Genomic DNA, 22683 nt, shown 5'->3' with positions numbered 1-22683 from the left:
CTGTGCTCCTCCAATTCAGGTTTCTTGCTCATCACCAATCTTCTTTGTTCTGTCAATGCAATGTTCCTTTGGCTGCCCAAGCTCTAAGCTCTTGAAATCATTCCCTAAACCTCACTACATTTTGGTTATCGCTCAGAGGGTTGTGGTTCTTTGGAGTTGTCTTCCTCAAAAGGTGAAAGACACAGAATCTTCAAACATTTTTAAGACAGAAGTAAATAGATTCTTGACTAACAACAGGATGAAAGATTATTGGGGATATACACGAATGTAGAGTTGAGTTAAAATCAGGTCAACCATGACCTTATTGAATGGAGTAGACTCAGAGGGTCAAGTGGCCTAATTTTGTTCCTTGTTCATGCATTAGTATGTACCTCCTCTGCACTCTCCTTTAAATCCAACTGCTTGATCAATCTTTTGATCATTTGTTCTAATATTTCCTAACTGATCAATTTAGCATGGCCAATCTACCTAACCTGCACAGCTTTGGACTGTGGAAGGAAACTGGAGACTGAAATATCGCTGGAGCATATTTTACAACATCAAAGAGGCTATGCAAATGCAGGCTGTTGTTGCTGTGGATATCAAACATCCGCTGAATTTAATTTTGTAATATGTTGACGTCACAGTTCAAATGGAATCCATCTCCACCGCGTTCAAACAAATGAAGATCCTTGTCAACAAATAAAGTGCAAGATTCTGGGTGTGTGGGCAGGAGGGATACAGGGTGAGAGGGGAGGAGGGACAGTGGGAAGATGGGAACGTTCCTTCTGCAGATGGTAGCACACAGGGAGGAAAAGTGCTTCTGGCATAATTTCACACATCTGCTTGTCAGGTCAGCTGGAACTAACTAATGACATCCCCTGGGAGTGATTTGAGCTAGCTGAACCAAGAAAGCCAACGGTTTTTGATGGTGTAAATACTGAGATGCTCATAAACCAACCCCCACCCCCACCCAAGCCACTCACAAACATTATGGCTGTACTTGACCAGAATAGCACAGCACAGCTCTCCTGCTTCACGTTCTGGACTTTCCTACAACCTTTCTTGCCTTTCGCCTCCTGCTGAAGCGCATACCCGAAACAAATGAACTTAATCTGTTTTAAACAAAAAAATCATTCTTTCTTATGCCATCTGTTAGCACTCACTGCAACAGGAGCTACGGGACAAAGTATGGAGGTTAAACTGAAACCACACAGCTTCCACGTGTCTGATCTCCATCTGTTGCTGAATCAAAGTTATGGAGGAATGGGCAATGCTGGGTAGGTGAAGGAGAGGAAAGTATTTCACATGTGCTTCTCACATCACTAAGTCATGAAATAGGAAAGTTCTGAACTTTCTAGTCACACCAGAGCACAGAGATTGACTTCCGGGATGGAAAGGGATACTAAACTGCTCTCACTCTCTGAGAGTGGGCTTCTGATAGACCAACCACACACAGATCACTTGTACATCTCTACTGCCTTGAAATCCCAACATGCTCATTCTGAGATGCGACATGTTTTGGATTTTCCAACAAGTCATTGAAATTTCAAAAATGACTAATTCTCGTCGATGTTTTCACCTCTTTGGAAGGAAAAGGCCCATTCTGGGTGATACCAATATCAAACAGCTGTACATCATTTTAGATCATTTGAAATAAGAGCAGGAGTAGACTTTTCAGCCAATAAACTGCTCCATTTGTGAGTAAGATTAAGGGTGATCTCATTGTGGCCTTACCTCCATTGTCCTGACTGTCCCTTTCAATACAGTGTGGAGCTGGAGGAACATAGCAGGTCAGGCAGCATCAGAGGAGCAGAAAAGTTGACATTTCGAGTCAGGTTCTGACTCAAAATTTTTACTCTCCTGCTGCACCTGCTGTGTTTCTCCAGCTCCACACTGTATCAACTCTGACTCCAGCATCTGCAGTTCTTGCTATCTCCTTCAATCCTCGTTGTGTGATGAAGGCTTGATTCTTTCAATGACCCAGCCTCAACCGAACTCTGTGGAAGAGATTCCCAAACCTAAACATCCCTCTGTAAGATGAAATTTCATAGAATCCCTACAGTGTGGAAATAGGCCATTCAATCCATCAAGTCCACACCAACCCTCTGAAGAGTATCCCATGCAGACTCATCTCCCCCAACTCTATCCCTGTAAGCTTGCATTTCCCCATGGCTAATCTACTTAACCCACACATCCCTGGATAAAATGGGCAATTTAGCATGGCTAACCCACCTAACCTGCATATATTTGGACTGTGGGAGGAAACCCATGAAGACACAAGGAGAATATGCAAACTCCCCAGAGACAGTTGCCCAATGCTGGAATTGAACCCAGGTCCCTCGTGCTGTGAGGCAGCAGTGCCAACCACTGAGCCACCATGATAGTGCCCCTCTAGCCTATCACCACATTTCCCATGGCCAATACACCTAGCCTGCACATCCCTGGACCCTTTGAGACAATTTAGCATAGCCAATCCACCTAACCCACTCATTTTTGGTCTGTGGAAGGAAACTGGAGCACCTGGTGGAAACCCGCACAGACACAGGGAGTACACACAAATTCCACACAGGCTGTGACCTGAGGTTGGAATCGAGCCCTGGTCCCTGGCATTGTGAGGCACTAGTACTAACCATGGACTCACCATGCTGCTCCAGCTTTGTCTTCATTTTAGTTCCTCTCGTGAGAGGATGCCTGAGGCTGAATTTTACATTATGTGGCGAAGTGGGAGAAACAGACAGAGCAGTTGGTTGTCTTCTGTCACTGTCTGAGCCCATTCAGCAGTGGATGGCCGACCAGTGGTCATCTGGGGAGAAAGAAGACAATTATAGAAGCAAAGGAGGCTCCACAACCAATCAGCATATCGTGAGCTGGAAGGGTGCCGCCACAAACAGGAAGTCCATCCCAGTGTGAACTGTACAGGCACCTTGCTCTCAGAAACACGGTATTTCATAGTGAAGATCTTAGAAAATTCTTTACAACCATCATTACAGAGGCTGCCATCTTCTCCAGCAGAATTTGTGGGTAGATTTAGCCCTGGTCCTCTGGAGGATGTTTTTCTCCTGTTCTTGTGCCTTTCCCTTTAAAGCTGTCGTAAGAGAGCCCCGAACATTTCTCCTCCGCCACCAGACAAATACAACGGTTGCCAGAACAGTGTGGACAATGGTGATGTTAACAAACTTGTTAATTTATCAATTTGTGATTTTGAAATGACTGTCAGTTTTGCCTTCCCCCTTCGGGAGCCTGGTGTGATAATGTCATATTGCTGACACATTATATCATGTTAGACCAAATGTTTCATTACCACAGGGGGGCAGTGTGCCCTTTTTGGACACAAAAAATCCAACCTTTCCTTTCAGCCAATTTCCCTACTAAGCCCTGTCAGAACCTTAAGCGTTTCAGTAAGAACACCTCTCATTCTTCTACATTCCAATGATTATAGACCCAACCTGACAAACTTTCATCATAAATCTCATCATCTCAGGAATCATGAGAGTGGACCTTCTCCTTAAGACTGTACACAGTACTCCTCTGTCATAGAGTTATAGAGATGTACAACATAGAAACAGACCCTTCAATCCAACTTGTCCATGCCAACCAGATATTCTAAATAAATCTAGTCCCATTTGCCAGGATTTTGCCCATATCGCTCTAAACCCTTCCTATTCATGTACACATCCAGTTGCCTTTTAAATTTTGTAATCGTACCAGTTTCCACCATTTCTTCTGGCAGCTCATTCCATACATGTACCGTCCCTTAGGTCCCTTACATTCTTTTTAAATCTTTCCCCTTTCACCTTAAATCTATGCCCTCTAGTTCTGGACTTAGATAATGCCCTTATAATTGCACCAAGACTTCAATATTTTTAGGCTCTATTGCACTTGCAATGAAGGCCTAGATTCCACTTGTTGTGGATAAACTCATCACAATTGACTTTTAATTGGGTTACTTATTAAGAAATCTCACAGACTATCAAATACTGAAACAAAGATTTAAACTTTAATGCATGTAGCAACCAAAATAAGACCCCTCAAATAAGCAAGTTAAGCCTCACAACTAATTTGGCTGTCACCCAATGAACACTGGAATATGGCTAGGATTCAAACCAAAAGTGTCTGTCGTTGGAAGTGTCTAGGGTTCAATCCTTGCACAGTGCTGTTCTTTGAATTTCAGCTAAGGGTGGAATTCTAGTGTTTGATTATTATACAGATTTTCATCCTTCAAGTTATTATCGATGATTCTTTAAGTCCTTGCATCCAAATTACTGCAAGTCTGCAGCTTGCCTTCTTATCAGAAGTAGCTTCTTTGTTCCTGGTTATATTTGGCTGTAACTGTTTGTTTGGAGACACAGCTTCCCTGCGATTAACTCCTTCAGTTCTTCGGTAGAGCAATCCTTCTCCTTGTGGCAATAGAGCATCCAGTTTCTCAAGCAGTTTATTCATGTAACCCTCACTCCTCCTTTTTTGGGACATTGGCTAATTGTTTTCAATTCCTAAGTGAGTTTGTCCTTGCCCTTTAATAGTTTATTCCAGACAGAGTTATTGCTGCTTCTTTCGAGTATAACAGTTTTATATTTGCTGATTCATTCAACCCATAAAGAAGGGCAATACCTGAAATGTTGACTTCATTCCTCCAGATGCTGCCTGGCTTGCTCCAACCTCCTGTTTGTCTACCTTGGACTCCAGCATCTGCAGTTTTTTATGTCTGTAACCGTTATTAAAGTTCTGAGGTCTACAATATCACACACTTAACTTCCTAATTAGTTGCTGTACCCACAGATTAAGTTTTGTAATTCTTAAAAAATATTAGTTTAAGGCATTTGGGCATCATTGGCTAGGGCAACATTTATTAAAGCTGTCATGGGGTTAGGATGGCCCAGGCAGAACCTAAACTGGGTGTCTGTGAGCAGTTTATTCCTCTCCTAATGCCACCTGTCGGTGAGAACATCTTCTAGCACATTGTTGATGGTCAAGGGTAGATTAATGGGGCAGTAATGGGCTATGTTGGATTTGTCCAGCTTTTTATGTACAGGAAAAACCTGGGTGTTTTCCCACATTATTGGGTAGATGCCTTTGTTGTAGATGTACCTGAACTATTTGGCTAGGGGAGAGACGAGTTCTGAAGAACAAGTCTTCAGCAACATTGCCGGGATATTGTCAGGCTCCGCAGCCCTTGCAGTATCCAATGCTTCCAGCTGTTTCTTGATGTCACATGGAGTGAATTAAATTGGCTGAAGGCTGGTATCTGTGATGCTGGGGGTCCTCTGAAGGAAGTTGAGATGGATCATCCACTCGGCACTTCTGGCTGAAGGTTTTGCTCATGCTTCAGTCTTATTGTTTGCACTGATGTGCTGGGGTCCCCCATCATTGAAGATGGGGCTAATTGTGGAGCCTCCTCCTCCAGTGAGTTGTTTAATTATCTACCACCATTCATGATGGGGATGCGGCAGGACTGCAGAGCTTAGATATGATCTGTTGGTTGTGAGATCACTTAGCTCTGTCTATTGGAGATAGTAGGAACTGCAGATGCTGGAGAATCCGAAGGGTCTGAAGAAGGGTCTAGGCCCAAAACGTCAGCCTTTCTGCTCCTATGATGCTGCTTGGCCTGCTGTGTTCATCCAGCTCTGCACCTTGTTAGCTCTGTCTATTGCTTGTTGCTTGTGGGTGTTTGGCATACAAGTAGTCCTGTTTGGCAGCTTCACCAGGTTGGCACCTCATTTTTATGTGTGCCTGGTGCTGCTTCTGGCATGCCTCTTCCAGCCTTCATTGGACTAGGGTTGATGGTAATGGTAGTGTGGGAATATGGCATTGAGGATCAGCTATGTTCACAGCAGAGCAGGCTTAAATGGCCTACTCCTACTCTGAATTCCAGTGTTTCTATATTTCTGCTGTGGTTTTTATATTCAATCCTGTCATCTGACTCATACCTCACTTTTGTGCAACTCTCTGCTTGTTTCTTTAGTCTAATGTTTTCATTTACCTCTTTAGTTAATCTTGGAGTAGTGTGTCCTCCCCTGGAAATATTATTTATAGCAGGAATGTACTTACTTTGAAACATCCCTTAATGTTTGCTTCTCTACTGATCTGTCTACTAGCCTTATGTTCTAGTTACCTTCCGCTAGCTCTACTTTCATGTCCAGAGAGTTGCCCTTACTTGAGTTTAGTACAGATCTTGAGAGCCACTCACTTTCCTTTCAATGTGGCTATTTAAATTAATAGAAACATAGAAGATAGGAGCAGGAGGAGGCCATTCAGCCCTTCGAGCCTGCTTCACCATCCATCACGATCCTGGCTGATCATCCAACTCAATAGCCTAATCCTGCTTTCTCCCCATAACCTTTGATTCCATTCGCCCCACTTACTGTATCTAGTCGCCTCTTGAATACATTCAATGTTTTGGCAACAACTATTTCCTGTGGTAATGAATTCCACAGGCTCACCACTCTTTGGGTGAAGAACTGTCTCCTCATCTCTGTCCTAAATGGTCCAACCCCAAATACTCAGACAATGACCCCTGGTTCTGGACACACCCACCATCGGGAACATCCTCCCTGCATTGACACTGTCCAGTCCTGTTAGAATTTTATAAGTCTCTATGAGATCATTCATCTGAACTCCAGCGAAAACAATCCCAACCTAGTCAAACTCTCCTCATACATCAGACCCGCCATCCCTGGAATCAGCCTGGTAAACCTTCATTGCACCCCCTCGAGAGCAAGAGCATCCTCCCTCAGAAAAGGAGACCAAAACTGCACACAACATTCTAGGTGTGGCCTCACCAAGGCCCTGTATAACCGCAACAACACATCCCTGCTCCTGTACTCAAAACCTCTCACTATGAAGGCCAACACGCCATTTGCCTTCTTTACCGCCTGCTGCACTTCAATTATATTCTGATCACTACTACTTAGAGGTATCTTTATTCCAAGTTCATAATTAATCCTGGCTTATTGCACAATACAAAGTCTAGTAAAACCTGCTACCTGGTTGGTTCCAGACTCTGTTACTCTGAGAAAGTCTCTCAAAATCATTCTGTGAACTCCTCATCAAGGTAAGTATTGCCAATGTAAGTTTTCCAGTTTATGCAGATAAAAACTATCCATAATTATTGCCATCTTTTTGTCACAAACTCCCAAAATTTTGTCTTGTATACTTCACCCTACATTGCAGTTAATGATCAGGAGCCTGTAGGACGACTTTTAGACATGACTTCTCTCCCCTACTACTCATCATTTCCACCCAAGCTGATTCCCGAACTCCTGAGCCAAGGTCATTTCTAACTATTGCACCATTGCCATCTTTGATTAATGGTGTTCCTGCCCCACACTTGACTAGTTTCCTTGCCTAGTTTCTTGAATTTCATATTCCCCTCAATATTCAAAACTTGTTCCCATCCTCCTGCGACCAAGTCTTCCTAATGACTATGAGGTCATATTTATTCAATTCAGCATGCAACATCAATTTGTTTATTTCATTATGAATGCTATCTGAATCCAGATACAGAGCCTTTAGTTTTCTTTATTTGTTATCTTTGTAACATCGAGTCTTGATTGCTGATATATTTGTAGGTTTTTTTCGTCCCTTCCTGCCATTCTCCGACCTTCATTGTCCACATTAGTGTTGCTCTTCTGCTTCAACTCTATCTCTTGACTTGCTACATTGGCTCTATCCAAGTTTGATCCCCCACCTTGTTTGGTTAAAGTCTTCTCTGCTCCCCTGGTTGTGCACCTCATGAGAACACAAGTCTCAGCATGGTTCAGGTGTAGATCACCCCAATTTTACAGATTCCACTCCCCAGTAGTGATGCCAGTGTGCTACAAACTGGAATCCACTTCTCCCACTGCAGTTTTTGGAGATACACATTCACTTCTCTAATCTTCCTCATTCTGTGCTATTTTTTGTATGGCTCAAATAGTAAAAAAGGGGTTTATTGCCTTCGAGGTTCTGTTTATCACCAAATTTCTCATGCTCCCTCAGGAGAAATGCTTTCCTAGCCCTTCTCACATTTCTGGGCCAAACATGGATCCTCCCTCTCCCACTCACATTCTTCTCCAGCCAGAGCTGATATTCCAAACCCTGGCACCAGGCCGATAACACAGCTGCCTGGACTCATGCTCTGCTACCGAGAACAGTGTTAATCCCTTTCATTATGCCATTCCCTGCAACCATTACATTCCATCTTACCCTTTTCCTTGAATTGCTTCCCATACCATTGTGCTGTGTTCATGCGAATGCAGCCCTCACCCCCATCAGAATAAGCTGAAAAATACCTCAAACCTGCCAGACAATTGCAAAAGCTTCTACGCTCCTGCTCTCTGGGTCCCTTTAATTGCCTCACACACAGTTACACCCTCCTGCAGTTGCCAACTGACCAAATCAGAAGATCCTATCCTAAGGGGTGTGACCATCTCCTGCAATAAAGTGTCCAGCTAAATTTCCCTCTTCCTGATGTGTCACGGTTTCTGCAACGCAGCTTAATAACTCTTACAGTCTCAAGCAGCATCCAGGGGCTCCCATTTTCTGCAATTGTGGCACATTACCTGCCCTATCATTTCTAATATGCATTAAATAATTAATAGATGCTAATTAATTAATGTATCATCCACAACTCCCATAAGTGGCACAGCCCATTAACTTTACAATTCTGATAAAACTTACAGTTTCTGACAATACCAGTTATTGATTTACTTGCACCTTGTGCTGCAGGAAATTGGAAATAAAGTGCTGTAGGCTAAAAACAGAGTAGCAGAAAGAAGGACCTCCTCTGCATCCTCATTCAAACTTCACATTCAGCACAATTTGCCTCTTGCAATAAACCTTACTGAAAGCATCTCTTTTCCAAATGCACTGAATTTCCATTTTGAAGAACTCAACCTCTGTCCCATTCAGAAGTAGCCTTCACATTAACTGTGTTCTTTAAAATCCTTTCCTTATAGCCATAAAGCTGTGATGAGTCACTCTCTAGCTTAGCTTTGTGCTCCAGTAATCAACGTCTATTCAGGCACCTATTCAGGTAATCACTGGATAAATGCCGCTATCAGGCAGCTATCAATTTAACTGTCATTTTAACTCAAAGTTATGCTTAGCTACTTATAGGTTAGAATCTGACGCTCTTCAATTTGAAAAAGAATTACCACTTGAATTCTCACCTTGAAACAAAATCCCAGAGATACTCACTCAAGTACAGTCTTCTTCACACTGACCATACACTCTTACTGACAAAATTCAACCACACTGCTGTGGGTCTGTAGTCACGTATAGGCCAATGCAAGTATGGTAGATCTCCTTACCTCAAGGAAACTAGAGAACCAGACGGAGAGTGGGCTCCTAATAATTGATAAATGGTTACCATTAGGCCACCTTTTCATTCTAGTTTCTACTGAATCCAAATTTCACTTTCTGTCATGGTGGGATTTGAACATTAGTCCCTTAAATATTAGGATTACTATGTAAGTAATATTACCAGTGTGCCAAAACCTCCCTATATATAAGGAAACCAGATCCCTCTACAGTATGACATTGGGCAGTTTATAGTCTTTTAAACAATATTCTACCTTTCTATTCTTCCTGTTAAAGTGGACAACCTTTCATTTTCCCACATTATGTTCTATCGGCCAAATTTTACCCACTCACTTAACCTGTCCTTTTCCTCCTCAGAACTGACATTCATGCCTCTCTTTGTACTGTTAGCAACTGGCTACAATACAGGCAATCCCTTCATCCAAGTCATTAACATGGATCATAATTTGTTAATGCTCCAGCACTGATCCCTGTGGCACTCCACTAGGTACAGATTGTTATTAGGAACTGGAATCCTGATAATGTCACTGGGCTATCTAGAAGAGCAGCCCAAATCTCTGGCAACATGTGTTTGAATCCCACCATGACAGCTGGTGAGGTTAGACTTCAATAAAATCTGGAATATAAAACTAGTTTAATGGTGGCCATGTAACTATTGTCTTGTTTACTGATATTCTTTAGGGAAGGAAATTTTCTGAGTTATGTGTGATTCCAGACCCACAGCAATGGGATTGAGTCCTAGCAATGAGCAATAAATGTTAGCCTTGCCACATTCCATAAGCAAATTTTTAAAAAGTTGAAAATCACTCATTTATTCTGACTCTCTGTTTCCTGTTACCCAATTTTCTTTCTGCACCTGACCCATTGAACATTTTAGCTGTAACTTTTTTTTGTGACACCTTATTGAATACTTTTTGGAAATCCAAAGACTTGGAAATCCAAAAAATCTTTGTCCAAAAGTAAAAACCATCTAAATGTTCCCGTTTATCCACACTGCTTGCTATATTTTCAGGAACTTTAATACATTTAGCAAGCACAAAATACTGTTGTCCAAACTATGTTGACTCTGCCTGAGAGTTTTGTAATTTTCTAAATATCCTGCTACTACCTCCTTGATAACAGATTCAGCATTTTCCCCATTAAGTATCTTTAGAATATTAGACCAACTGGGCTCTAGTTTCTTGCTTTCTGTGTCCCTTCTTTCTGAAATATTATGGTTTTATTTGTGGTTTACCAATCCATTTTGATCTTCCCAGAATCTGGGGAGATTTGGAAGGTTACAACCAATGCCTACAGATGACTAGATGTTGAAGGAGATGGCTTGCAGAGATAATGTGTGCATGAGGCAATATCTTTCAAAGTTCTATTGATTCTGGAAAGGTTCCTGCAGACAGGAATGTAACAAATGCACCCCCAATATTTAAGAAGTGGGAGGGTGAGAAAATATTAGTTTGATGTCAGTAGTGAGGAAAATGTTGGAATTTATGACAACCAGACACTTAGAAAATAATTACATGATTTGGCAGTGTCAACATGGATTCATAAAAGTGAAATTATGTTTGACAAACCTGGTAGAGTTTTTTTTTAAAACATGTTACTTGTGACATAGATAAAGGAGAAACAGTGGACATGATGCATTTGATTTTCAGAAGGGGTCTGATAGGTTCCTTCACAGGAGGTTAATAAACGTAATTCGAGCTCATGGGATCAGGGATAGATACTAAGAATTGGTTAACAGGCAGAAAACAGCGAGTCAGAATAAATTAGAAGGCAGGCTGTTGGTGGTAGGGTATCATAAGGATCACTGCTGAAAATACAGCTGTTCACATTATATATAAATAATTCAGTTTTGGGGAATCAAATGTGATATTTTTAAATGTGCTGATGACACAGAATTAGACAGGAGTGTAAGTTATGAGAAAGCTGCAAGGAGGTTTCAAGGGGACTTGGCCAGGCAAACTGAATGGGCTAGACATGACAAATGGAATAAAATGTGAATAGGTGTGAAGTTATGCACCTTGGTTGAAAAAAGTGAAAAGACAGAAAGAATATCCTTAAATGATGAAAGATTGGTAAGTGTTGATGTCCAAAGGGACATGGATATCCTTGTTTGTGAGTCACTAAAATTAGCAGGCAGGTAAAACAAGCAATTAGGAAGGCCGTGATTGATTATGATTGTTTTAAGTTCCTCCTTCCCTTTTGCCCCTGCTTTTCAACAATTCTTGGGATTTTTGTGTCTTCTAATGTGAAGACAGATAAAAATATTCGTCCAAAGGTTCTTCAATTATCTTGTTTCCCACTATTAATTCCCTAGTCTCACTCACTAAGGGAACAATGCTCAGTTTTGCCACCCTTTTCTGTCCTTATTTACTTGCAGAAGCTTTTACTGTCTGTTTTCATGGGCCAAATCTTCTGGTCTCTAAATCTTCTGATACCAGCTATATGGCTGAAGATGAGGTTGTGGAACTGTTTGGGAAGTTTCAACTTCCAATGGACAATAACTCTGTTCCCTGGAATCCTTTGTGTATGTTTCTGTCTCTGAGTTAGAGCGGGAGACTTTAGACAATTCTGTGGTACTTACCTGGAAAGTCACCCAGGAAATGTTAAACAGTTTAATACCGAGTCTGATATCTGAGTAATGACACAACTGATCCCTGAGTCACCTTCCCAGACTCCTTTGACTATCCTCCTGACCACCAAACTACCTCATCTCCTGATCCAATTAAATCCTCCAATCTACCTCAATGACTGCTCCCTCATCCTGATTACCATCCCTGACCACACCTTCAGATCCTACCCAACCTTCCTGATCACACAACTACTACCTGACCAGATTAGCCATTTGACCAAAATGATTAGCTTCCTAACGCAACATGATCTGATACTCCCACACAACCATTGGGCCACATCTTACTGGCCACCTGACTAACTCTCCCGATCATCTGACTGGCTCCCGACCCAATCGGATTAACCCCCTTCCAACCCTCCAGACCACCTGATTACCCTTGCAACCTGATCTAATCTGGCCTGACTCCCCTTCCGATTTGACTGCTGCCGAATACCCGAATATCACCCCCATCCTGACCAAATACCCTCTGACCATCTGACAACCCTTCTGACAAAACTGCCCACTTAACCCACTTCACCCACGTAATTGGAGACGGTGGCTTGGTGGTCATGGCAGGTCTGATGTGTGAAGAGAGACTGAATCGCTCAGGATTAGACTCATTGGAGTTTTCAGGAAAAGCAGGGGTGGGAAATCTGTAGGAACCTATAATGTTCTAAAAGGACTACACAGGGTAAACACAGGAAAGGAATTCCCAATCACCAGGGAGTCCTAAATGAGGGGTCACAATCAAAGACATGGGGTAGGCCACTTAAGACTGAGGTGAGGAGAAATTTCTTCACCCACAGAGTGTTGTGCCTGTGGAATTCCCTGTCACAGAAATGGCTGAGGCCAAAGCATTGAATACTTTCACGGAGTTAGATATAGTTTTTAGAGCTAAAGGGATCAAAGAGTGTGGACAGAAATTGGGAACAGATTATTGAGCTGGTTGGTCAGCAATGAGGCTTGAAGGACCGAATGGCCTATTCCTGCTCCTATTTTCTATATTTATTTTCTATGTTACGGTATTAGACTAGTAATACACAGGCCCAGATTAGTGTTCTGGCGCCTGGGTTCAAATCCCCACATGGCGGCTGGAAACAAAAACATATCTCAATGACAATCAAGACAACTGTTTTAAAAATAATGGTTGACTAATAAGTTTTCGAGAGGGAAGTCTGCTGTCCTTACCAGGTCTAACCTACACGTGACTCCAAAACAACAGCAATATGATTGAGATAACAAGGTATAGAGCTGGATGAACATAGCAGTCCAAGCAGCATCAGAGGAGCAGGAAAGCTGACGTTTCAGGTCTAGACCCTTCCCTTTATTGCCCCCTGAACTGGCCTAATAAGCCATTGAGTCAGACGGCAATTAAAAACACGCACTAAATGCTGGCCTTTCTAATGATGCTCACATTCTATGAAGGAATGAAAAAAAAGCCCACCTTATCCACCAACCCATTCACTCTCTCAGCTACTAACCCATTCTACTTCTCATGCATTCACTAACGTTCAGACTGGGCTTCCAAATTTACCATAATGCGGCTAGGAACATAAAAATGGGGTGTGACCTGTCTTTCTCAGACTTTTTTGTCATTCCAATAGAATTCCCCAATGGATAACACGTTGTGCATTCCTATGAAAGCCAGCCTGGTAGAAATAGATAGCAGTGTCGAGCCAGGGAAATTAATGAGTGCAGCAGCAACATGACCATCACTGATACTGCTTAGATCTCAACATATAGTCCTTGCTAGTTTTCTTTCAGAATCTATTTTCTCCCCTCTTTATTTTGCTGCTCTATACAATAACCCTTCAATTATGCAAAATTTATCTACAGTCCTAGTAATATGATTCACTAATACTTGGGTACAGTGAGGGTGCAACAGTGTAGCTCCCTCTTTCCCCAGCACTGTTGCTAGAGACCCATGAAAGAAAACCTTTAAGCCACGCATTCAAATCTCTGATCTTATTTACTCTTCACCAGATTGCTTGTGGCTCAAGTAGCAATCCAGAAATTATTGAAAACAACAAAAACAGAAATTGCTGGAAAATCTCTCCAAGTCTGGCAGCATCTGTGGAGGGAAAGCAGAACGTTCTGAAGAAAAGTCACTGGACCCAAAACGTTAAATCTGTTTTCTCTCCACAGATGCTGCCAGACCTGCTGAGATTTTCCAGCAATTTCTGTCTTTGTTTCTGATTTCCAACAATTGCTGTTCTTTGTTTTTGTTTTGTTTAGTCCAGCAGTTCTGGGTGGCATGGTGGCTCAGTGGTTAGCACTGCTGCCTCGCAGTGCTAGGGACTTGGGTTTGATTCCACCTGTCTGTGTGGAATTTGTACATTCTCCCCGTGTCTGTGTGGGTTTCCTCCAGTTTCCTCCCACTGTCTAAAGATGTGCAGGTCAGGGTGGATTGATCATGTTGAATTGCCCATGGGGTCCAGGGGTGTGTAGGTTAGGTGGATTAGCCATGGGATATACAGGGGTTACAGGGATAGGGTGGGAAGGTCAGTGCAAACTTGATGGCCCAGATGACCTGCTTCCACACTGTAGGGATTCTATGATTAATACCATTGTAGTTCTGCTTTTTAATCTTGTCCCTGCTCAGTGGAACCACTTTCCTAATCCTACCCATTAACATAATTATTTTAATCCAACCTGTTCAGACATGTTATAAGCTAACTCCAGGGTAGGTGACTTGAACAAAGACCTTCTAGTGACACTATCCCCGCAACCCAGTACCCTGCTTTTAAACCCGGCGCTGCCACTTGCTGAGACAAATGAGTCACATTGTGGCAGCAGTCCAGTACAAACCCATGCCTCCAGAGAGAGTGAATCATAAATCCAGCACCTTAGACCACTCGGTCACAACATTCTCTCCAACCCTGGGCTTTCACAGCAGATGTCAGAACTGCCCTCATCTGGCAAACAACATTTCTCATGCATATTAGGTTTATTTGGCTGGATAGTTGGTTTATAAAGCAGGGTGACACCAACAGCACAGGTTCAATTCCTATACCCACTGAGGTTACCACAAAGGACTCTTCTTCTCAATCTCTCTCCTTGCCTGACGTGTGGTGAGCCTGAAGTTAAACCAACCCCAGTCGTCTGTCTCTTTCTAATGAGAGAGCAGCCCTACGGTCTGGTAGGACTTTACCTCATGAGTGAAATGTTGGCATATTGGCTGGGCCAGCATCTCTTGCCCTTGGTCTGAGTGGCTTGTCCAGCCACTTCAGAGTCAGCTAATTTGCATCTGGAGTCATATAAAGGCCAGACCAGATAAGGATGGTAGATTTCCCCTCCTCAGGGATATCAGTGAGCCATTTACTTATTTGGGACAATCAACAATGGTCACCATTCAGTTAGCTCTTAATGCTCGATTTCATTGAATTTAAAGTTCACCATCTGCCATGGTGGGATTCAAACCCATGTACCCAGAACATTGCCCGGATTGTGGATTACTGGCCTAGTGTCATTATCACTAGGCCCACCATCAGCCCATGTTGCAGAATTTGATTATTGTGAACAAAATGTATTATCTCTATCCTTATAAAGAAAACATAACATATGAAATAAGAACATGAAGAGACTATTTGGCCCATCAAGCCTGCTCCATCATACAATACAGGGGGTGCTGCTATAACACATGTTCCAGCAACATGAATTGGCTTTAACGTGTCTAACAAAGAGGGGAATGCTATTTCTAAAACATGGGCTTGTGTTGGCTATAACATGATTCCATCAGTGACATTATTGTTGCTGTTTTCAAAGATGTTTTTAGAAATGATCGCAGAAAAAAAGCAGGGGTCACAGCATGAGGATTCAGAGTAGACCATTTAGGACAGAGATGAGGAGACATTTCTTCACCCAAAGGGTGGTGCCCCTGTGGAATTCATTACCACAGGAAGTAGTTGATGCCGAAACATTAAATGTATTCAAGAGGCGGCTAGATACAGCACTTGGGGTGAATGGAATCAAAGGTTATGGGAGAAAGCAGGATTAGGCTATTGAGTTGCACGATCAGCCATAATCATGAAGAATGGCGAAGCAGGCTCGAAGGGCCGAATGGCCTCCTCCTGCTCCTATCTTCTATGTTTCTATGGATTTCAAGATTCTCCTCACCAGGGATAATGCACCAAGCCACCCTCCCACCATTGGCGAGCTTTCTGAAAACATCAAAGTGCTATTTCTACCCCCAAACACAACCTCTCTCCTTCAACCCATGGACCAGGGTGCAATAGCAGGTTTTAAAGCTTATTATTAAGGTGCACGCTTAAGAGGCTGATTGCAGCCACTGAGGGGAATATGGACAGTGTTCTTCAATTTTGGAAGAGATTTAAAATCAAGAATGCAATTGACATTATGGTGGAGGCCTGGGATGATGTCAGTAAGGGCTGCTTGCGTACAGTTTGGTGGAAGATTCCCCCAGATTTTTTCAAGATTTTAAAACCATTGATCCGTCAGAGGAGCTCCCAAGAATCAAAGAACATTGTGTTGATCTTGCAAAGCAAGTTAGATATGAAGAAGTGGAGAGTGAAGATGTTAAAGAGCTGCTTGAATCCCACTGTGAAAACCTCTCTACAGCTGATCTACAACAACTTGTCGCTGAGGGGGGAGTGGAAGCTGGAGATGGAGAAGATGAAGTCCAGGATGCAGCACCATGAGAGCTTTCCACTTCTGTTTTGTCTCCTATCCTGAGGGAAATTGAGAAGCAGTTGCAGCTCTTAGAGGACAACGATTACAACACAGAATGCAGCAGGGTAGCAGTTTGTAGAATAAGATCTTATTTGACACCCTATGAACAGCTTCTTCATGAAAGAAGAAAAAGGGCCAAGCAGCAAAAACTGGATTTTTTTTAACCCAAACCCCAAGAAATAGTCAGAAGACAATGAATCACAGCCATCCACTTCTGGATTAACTATTTTTTGCCCTAACCCTGCAAACACAACTGCACCTGAAGCTGATGATGATGATGACGACCCTCTGTCCCTGCATTAACAACAGAGCAACCTCAAAACCTCCTCCCCCATCAAGTCATCTTGACATTTTTTCAAGGTAAGGTGTTAAATTTACTTTTATTTTATTATTAGATATGAATTAAATATTTATTCAAGCTGTGTTATCCTTTGTGTTAGCCTTTTGAATGATTTTTCAGCAATTTTGAGTGAGTCTTTGGTGGTCGGCCCCTAACGGCTTTTCCCATAGGCCCCATTATAAAATAGCACAGGAATGCAACAATTGCATTGTAGCAGAACCCCTGTATGATCATGGTGGATTAATTTCAACTCTACCTTCTGCCATTCTTCGTGTGTGTTGATTGCCTGAGAGATGAAAAATCTGTCTACCCAAGCCTTTAGTATATTCAGTGATGGCACATGCAAAATGCTCAGGTGTAGAGAATTCCATAGATTCACAAAACTTTGCGTGAAAAAATTTCTCCTCATCTTGGTCCTAAATGAAATATCTTCACCGCTCGCGTATAAAACATTGACGTGTATACATCAATACACTTCACAAATAAGCCAAATACATTGCTCTATCTGGCTTCAGATAATATTTTATTATTGTCTCTGATATTTTCCACTGTCCATGAAAAGCAAGCATTCACTTGTTAATATACTGTACCAGATGCACTCTATATGACACATGTTTGAAAGGTCTGCTCATTTCTCTGACTCTGGTTGTGTATCACTTGACTGTAAAGCTTCATTTATCAAACTTGACAGCTTGCACTTCATTGAGAGGCAATTGGACTATCCATTAATTACTACACTGTAGGAGTGATACTTAGCCATGCAAGATTTTGTGCTTAAAATAAATGTTAACCAGTCTCTTTTTTTTGAGTTCTGCTCATGTCTCACTAAATCGTAATAACCCAATTTCAGGTGAACATTTGCAGTTCAAGACACCCTTTATAAGATCATTCACCGCTGGGATTTAGACTGATACTGGCTGAGATCAATAGAATGAAAGTCCTCTCTCTTTGCTGAGGTTAAGAATCCTTTTTGAAATTAAGGCTAGAGTGCAGCACACAGCACATTTAATTGAGCCAGTGCAGAGAATCTCACAGAATGACTGGTGAGTAAACTATTGGTAGCATGACAATCAATTTCAGTAAGATGCCGTTTATTTATCCATTTGCTGACCTTCTCTCATTGATCCAGCAATTTTCCCTATCACAGTGTCAGAAATGCAGGGAAGCAGAAGATTGAGCTGTAAGCTTAAGGCATTGGGTAGAAATTTGTTAGGTGCACTTTAAAAATAGCCTGTTAGAAATTGCACGCAGTAAAGTCACCATAGTCCCAGAGGTCCAAAGGGCTGCTCTCTCATTAGGGAGAGATGACTGGCAGTGAGGTTTACCTGAGGATCAGTTGAGGGGTGACGCTGAGAGGCATAACCTTCCCATAACCTGTGGGAATTGCAAATGGAGCCATTTGGCACCTTCTCATAGTGTGCATTTGCATAAGAACATAAGAAGCAGGAGCAGGAATAGGCCATCTGTCCCATTGAGCCTGCTCCACCATTCAATAAGATCCTGGCTGTTCTTGTCTGGACTCAGCTCCACTTTCCTGCCCGCTCACCATAACCTGTAAAAACTTTCACAAGGAAGCCTCAGCTGCTTCACTGGGCAGGGAATTCCACAGATTCACAACCCTTTGGGGAGAAGAAGGTCCTCCTCAAGCATCCTTGAGAGTTTTTTTTTATTTTATTCATTCATGGGATGTAGGTGTCACTAGCCAGGGCAACATTTATCACCCATCCCTAATTGTCCAGAGGTAATTTCTATGCTTCTGGAGTCACATGTATGATAGACCTGGTAAGAATTTGTGGAGAGAAAGTGGAGTCAATGTTTCGGGTCCAGTGACCCTTCAGAGGTTATTTAGGCTATTCAGCGAGTGATTCACCTGATTCCCCTAAGTCCCTCTTATTAACAAGGTGCAAGCCGTATATTTAGGATATTTGGCAAGTTATTTAGGATGTTTTAAAGAAGGGTCACAGCACCTGAGACATTAACTCTGCATTCTCTGCACACATGGTAGGCAGGATGGCGAGGAAGGCGAATGACACCCTTGCCTCATCGGTCAGAGCATAGAGTATAGGAGTTGAGATGTCACGTTATGGCTGTACAGGACATTGGCGAAGCCACTGTTAGAATACTGTGTTCAATTCTGGTCGCCCTTCTATAGGAAGGATATTGTTAAACTTGAGACGGTTCAGAAAAGATTTACAACAATGTTGCTGGGAACGGAAGGTTTGAGTTAGACTATAAGCCCAGAAGACATAGGAGCAGAAATTAGGCCATTCAGCCCATCAAGTCTGCTCTGCCATTCAATCATGGCTAATAGGTTTCTCAACCCCATTCTCCCACTTTCTCCCTGTAACGCTTGATCCCCTTGATAATCAAGAACCTATCTATCTCAGTCTTAAATGTACTCAATGACCTGGCCTCCCCAGCCTTCTGTGGCAGTGAATTCCATAGATTCACCACCCTCTGGCTGAAGAAATTTCTCCTTCTCTCTGGTCTAAAAGTTCTTCCCTTTACTCTAAGGCTGTGCCTTCAGGTCCTAATCTCTCCTACCAATGGAAGCATCTTCCCAACATCCGCTCTGTTCAGACCATTCAGTATTCTGTAAGTTTCAATTAGATCCCCCCTCATCTTTCTAAACTCCATCAAGTATTGACCCAGAGCCCTCAAACATTCCTCATATGTTAAACTTTTCATTCCTAGGACCGTTCTCATGATCCTTCTCTGAACCCGCTCCAGGGCCAGTACATCTTTCCTAAGATATGGGGCCCAAAACTGTGCACAATACTTATAGGGAGAGGCTGAATAGGCTGGGCCTTTTTTTCCCTGGAATGTCAGAGGCTGAGAGGTGACCTTATAGAAGTTTATAAAATCATGAGGGGCATGGATAGGGTAAATAGCCAAGGTCTTTTTTCTAGGGTTGGGGAGTCCAAAACTAAAGGGTATAGATTTAAGTTGAGAGGAGCAAGATTTTAAAAGGACCTGGGGATGGATTTTTCACGCAGAGGGTGGTGTGTGTATGGAATGAGCTGCCAGAGGAAGTGGTGGAGGCTGGTACAATTACAACATTTAAAGGGCACCTGAATGGGTATGTGAATAGGAAAGGTTTAGAGGGATATGGGCCAAATGGGACTAGGTCAGACTGGGATGTCTGGTTGGTACGGATGAGTTGGACTGAACGGCCTGTTTCCATGCTGTATGAATCTATGACTCTATGATGTTATTAAACTGGAAAGGGTGCAAGAATGGTTTACAAGGCTGTTACCAAGACTGGAGGGTTTGAGTTATAGGGAGAGGCTGGATAAGCTGGATCCTTTATCCATGCAGCCTTGAAGACTGAGGGGTGACCTTATAGAGGTTTATAAAATCATGAAGGGCATAGGTAAGGTGAATAGCCAATGTCTTATCCTTGGTAGGGGTGTCCAAGGCTAGAGGACATAGGTTTTAGGTGAGAGGGGAAAGATTTAAAAGGGACTTAAGGGGCAACTTTTTCACAAAGGATGGTGCATGTATAGAATGAGCTGCCAGAGGAAGTGGTACAGACTTGCAATTACCACACTTAAAAGACATTTGGACTGGTGTGTGAATAGGAAAGATATAGTGGGATATGGTCCAAATAAAGGCAAATGAGACTAGTTCAATTGAGAAAGTCTGGTCGACATGAATGAGTTGGGCCGAAGGGTCTGCTTCCTTGCTGTATGACTCTGTGCTGCCAGGCTTGTTGAGTTTGTCCAGCAATTTCTGCTTTTTGTTTAGGGATAGTAGCAACTGCAGATGCTGGAGAATCTGAGATAACAAGGTGCAGAGCTGGATGAACACAGCAGGCCAAGCAGCATCATAGGAGCAGGAAGGCTGACGTTTCGGGTCTGGCCCCTTCTTCAGAAATGGGGGAGGGGAAGGGGGCTCTGAAATAAATAGGGACAGAGGGGGAGGCGATGATGGAAGGTGGATAGTGGAGCAGATAGGAGGCTGTTAAGCCCGAGGAGGAGGAGGAGGAGGAGGAGGAGGAGGAGTTTGTTGTTGTTGCAGCAGTCGTAGTAGTTATCGTTGTTGTTTCAGGCGCCATGTGAATGAACACCCTTTCAAATGACTGTGTGATCCAATCAGACGAAGGACAGGGGCCCAGCCACTGGGAAAAGACCTGGAGAACAAAGGGACCCTTATCACATTACACAGTGTAACGTGAGCCTTGCCCTGTCGCTGGGGAACGGGGGAGGATCGACCTAGCGGGGGGCAGGAACGGTTTTGTTAACGTTCAGCTAACTCCTGGAGCATTCCTGCTCATATTCGAGTGGAGTTTTTAAACATCTTTTGAAAACCAGTTGGAATGAGGTTCCCCTGCCGGGTGTAAGGAGAGATCTTGCGTTGACAATGAGTGAATGATTTTGTACAGAGTGTGTCCATTGCTCGGTGTCTCTGTCTGGGAGCCCTTCGCCGGGGAGAGGAAATGCCCAGTCTCCAGAAAAAGGTGACTCTGTGCGGAGCTGGCTTGCTGAGTGTAGCCTCTGCTCTGACCGCGGCTCTGGCCCTGAACACACAGGCCTGGGTGGAAGCTACCGTCCTGTGTCAGACTGGCGCCCAGCTCGTCAACGCCTCCGGCAGCGAGCTGGAAAAGTTCATCGGACGGATCAGCTACGGGCTTTTCCACGGACGGCGACTTCGGGAGTGCGGCTTGGGAGGAAGGAGCCTGCAGATAACGTGTGGGTACATGGAGTTTTTCTGTTCTGCCACTGCAATCTCTCAGACCGCAGTGGCTCAGATATCAATTTCAATTGGATTTAGTTACAGATCCCAGTTTTCATGAAATTAATGTTAAGGGCTTGTGGAATGCAATAGTTAAAGTAAGAATAAAAAAAATTCCTCACTGCTACCTGATAAGAAATTATCTTTGGCCTCAGTTATCAGTACAGCAGATGTAGTCTGATCAAACTATTTAGACACACAAAACCGGTATTGGTTTAACCTGAGGGACACCACACCTCAGATGAGAGGTTGAGACCCTCACAGTGACCGTAACCAGTACAGGACTTGAACCCACACTGCTGGCATCACTTGATGTTACAAGCTGACTGTGAAACCAACCGAGCTAACCAATTCTCTGTCGTTACATATCACATTACACCAATGTGTTCTGTGCTGCCCTGTTGGTCAGTCCTTGGCCAGGTGAAATGTGAGCACAGCACCAGTCATTGAGTTTTTGAAAATTCTTTCATGGGATTTGGATGTCACTGGTAAAGCCAGCATTAATTGCCCATTCCTAATTACCTGTGAGCTCAGAGCCTTATTCAGCTATTTCAGGGGACTGTTAAGAGTCAATTACTGCTGAAACAAAAACAGGAATTGCTAGAGAAACTCAGCAGGTCTGGCAGCACCTGTGGAGAGAAGGCAGAGTTAACGTTTGTTTCAGATTTCCGGTACCTGCAACTTTTTGTTTTATTTTAGTGTTTACCCACATTGCTGTGTGTCTGACATCATATGTAGGCCCGGTCAGGTGTAAGGACAGGTATTATCTCCCCCATTAAACCAGACCTGTGGCTGGTATGAATTGGTTAATGTTACTATTAAGTTGCTAACCCTTCTGAATTTCTTCGAGCTTCCATGTAAAATTTGACAAGACAGGAGTCTGCGATGAAAGGGTTAAATATCTAGGTCTGTTACAATGTGTAGAGCTGGATGAACACAGCAGGCCAAGCACCATCAGAGGAGCAGGAAGGCTGACGTTTCGGGCCTAGACCCTTCTTCAGACCCTTTTTCTGAAGAAGGGTCTAGGCCCGAA

General features: G+C 43.1%; 1 protein-coding gene across 1 annotated transcript in view; it reads left to right on the top strand.

Moving 5' to 3' along the window:
- The first annotated feature begins 20925 nt into the window (after positions 1-20925).
- clrn1 (clarin 1) overlaps positions 20926-22683 on the top strand; it is an 18297-nt gene continuing 16539 nt past the window's right edge. Inside the window, exon 1 of the mRNA XM_020519565.2 lies at positions 20926-21607. Coding sequence (XP_020375154.1) covers positions 21355-21607 — 253 coding nt within the window. The 5' untranslated portion in view covers positions 20926-21354. The remainder of the gene's footprint in view (positions 21608-22683) is intronic.

The sequence above is a fragment of the Rhincodon typus genome, chromosome 13 (genome assembly GCF_021869965.1).
Source record: "Rhincodon typus isolate 14 chromosome 13, sRhiTyp1.1, whole genome shotgun sequence".
Classification (NCBI taxonomy): Eukaryota; Metazoa; Chordata; class Chondrichthyes; order Orectolobiformes; family Rhincodontidae; genus Rhincodon; species Rhincodon typus.
The sequence above is the reverse complement of the archived record's forward strand: the minus strand, read 5'-3'. Positions and strand labels throughout refer to the sequence as shown.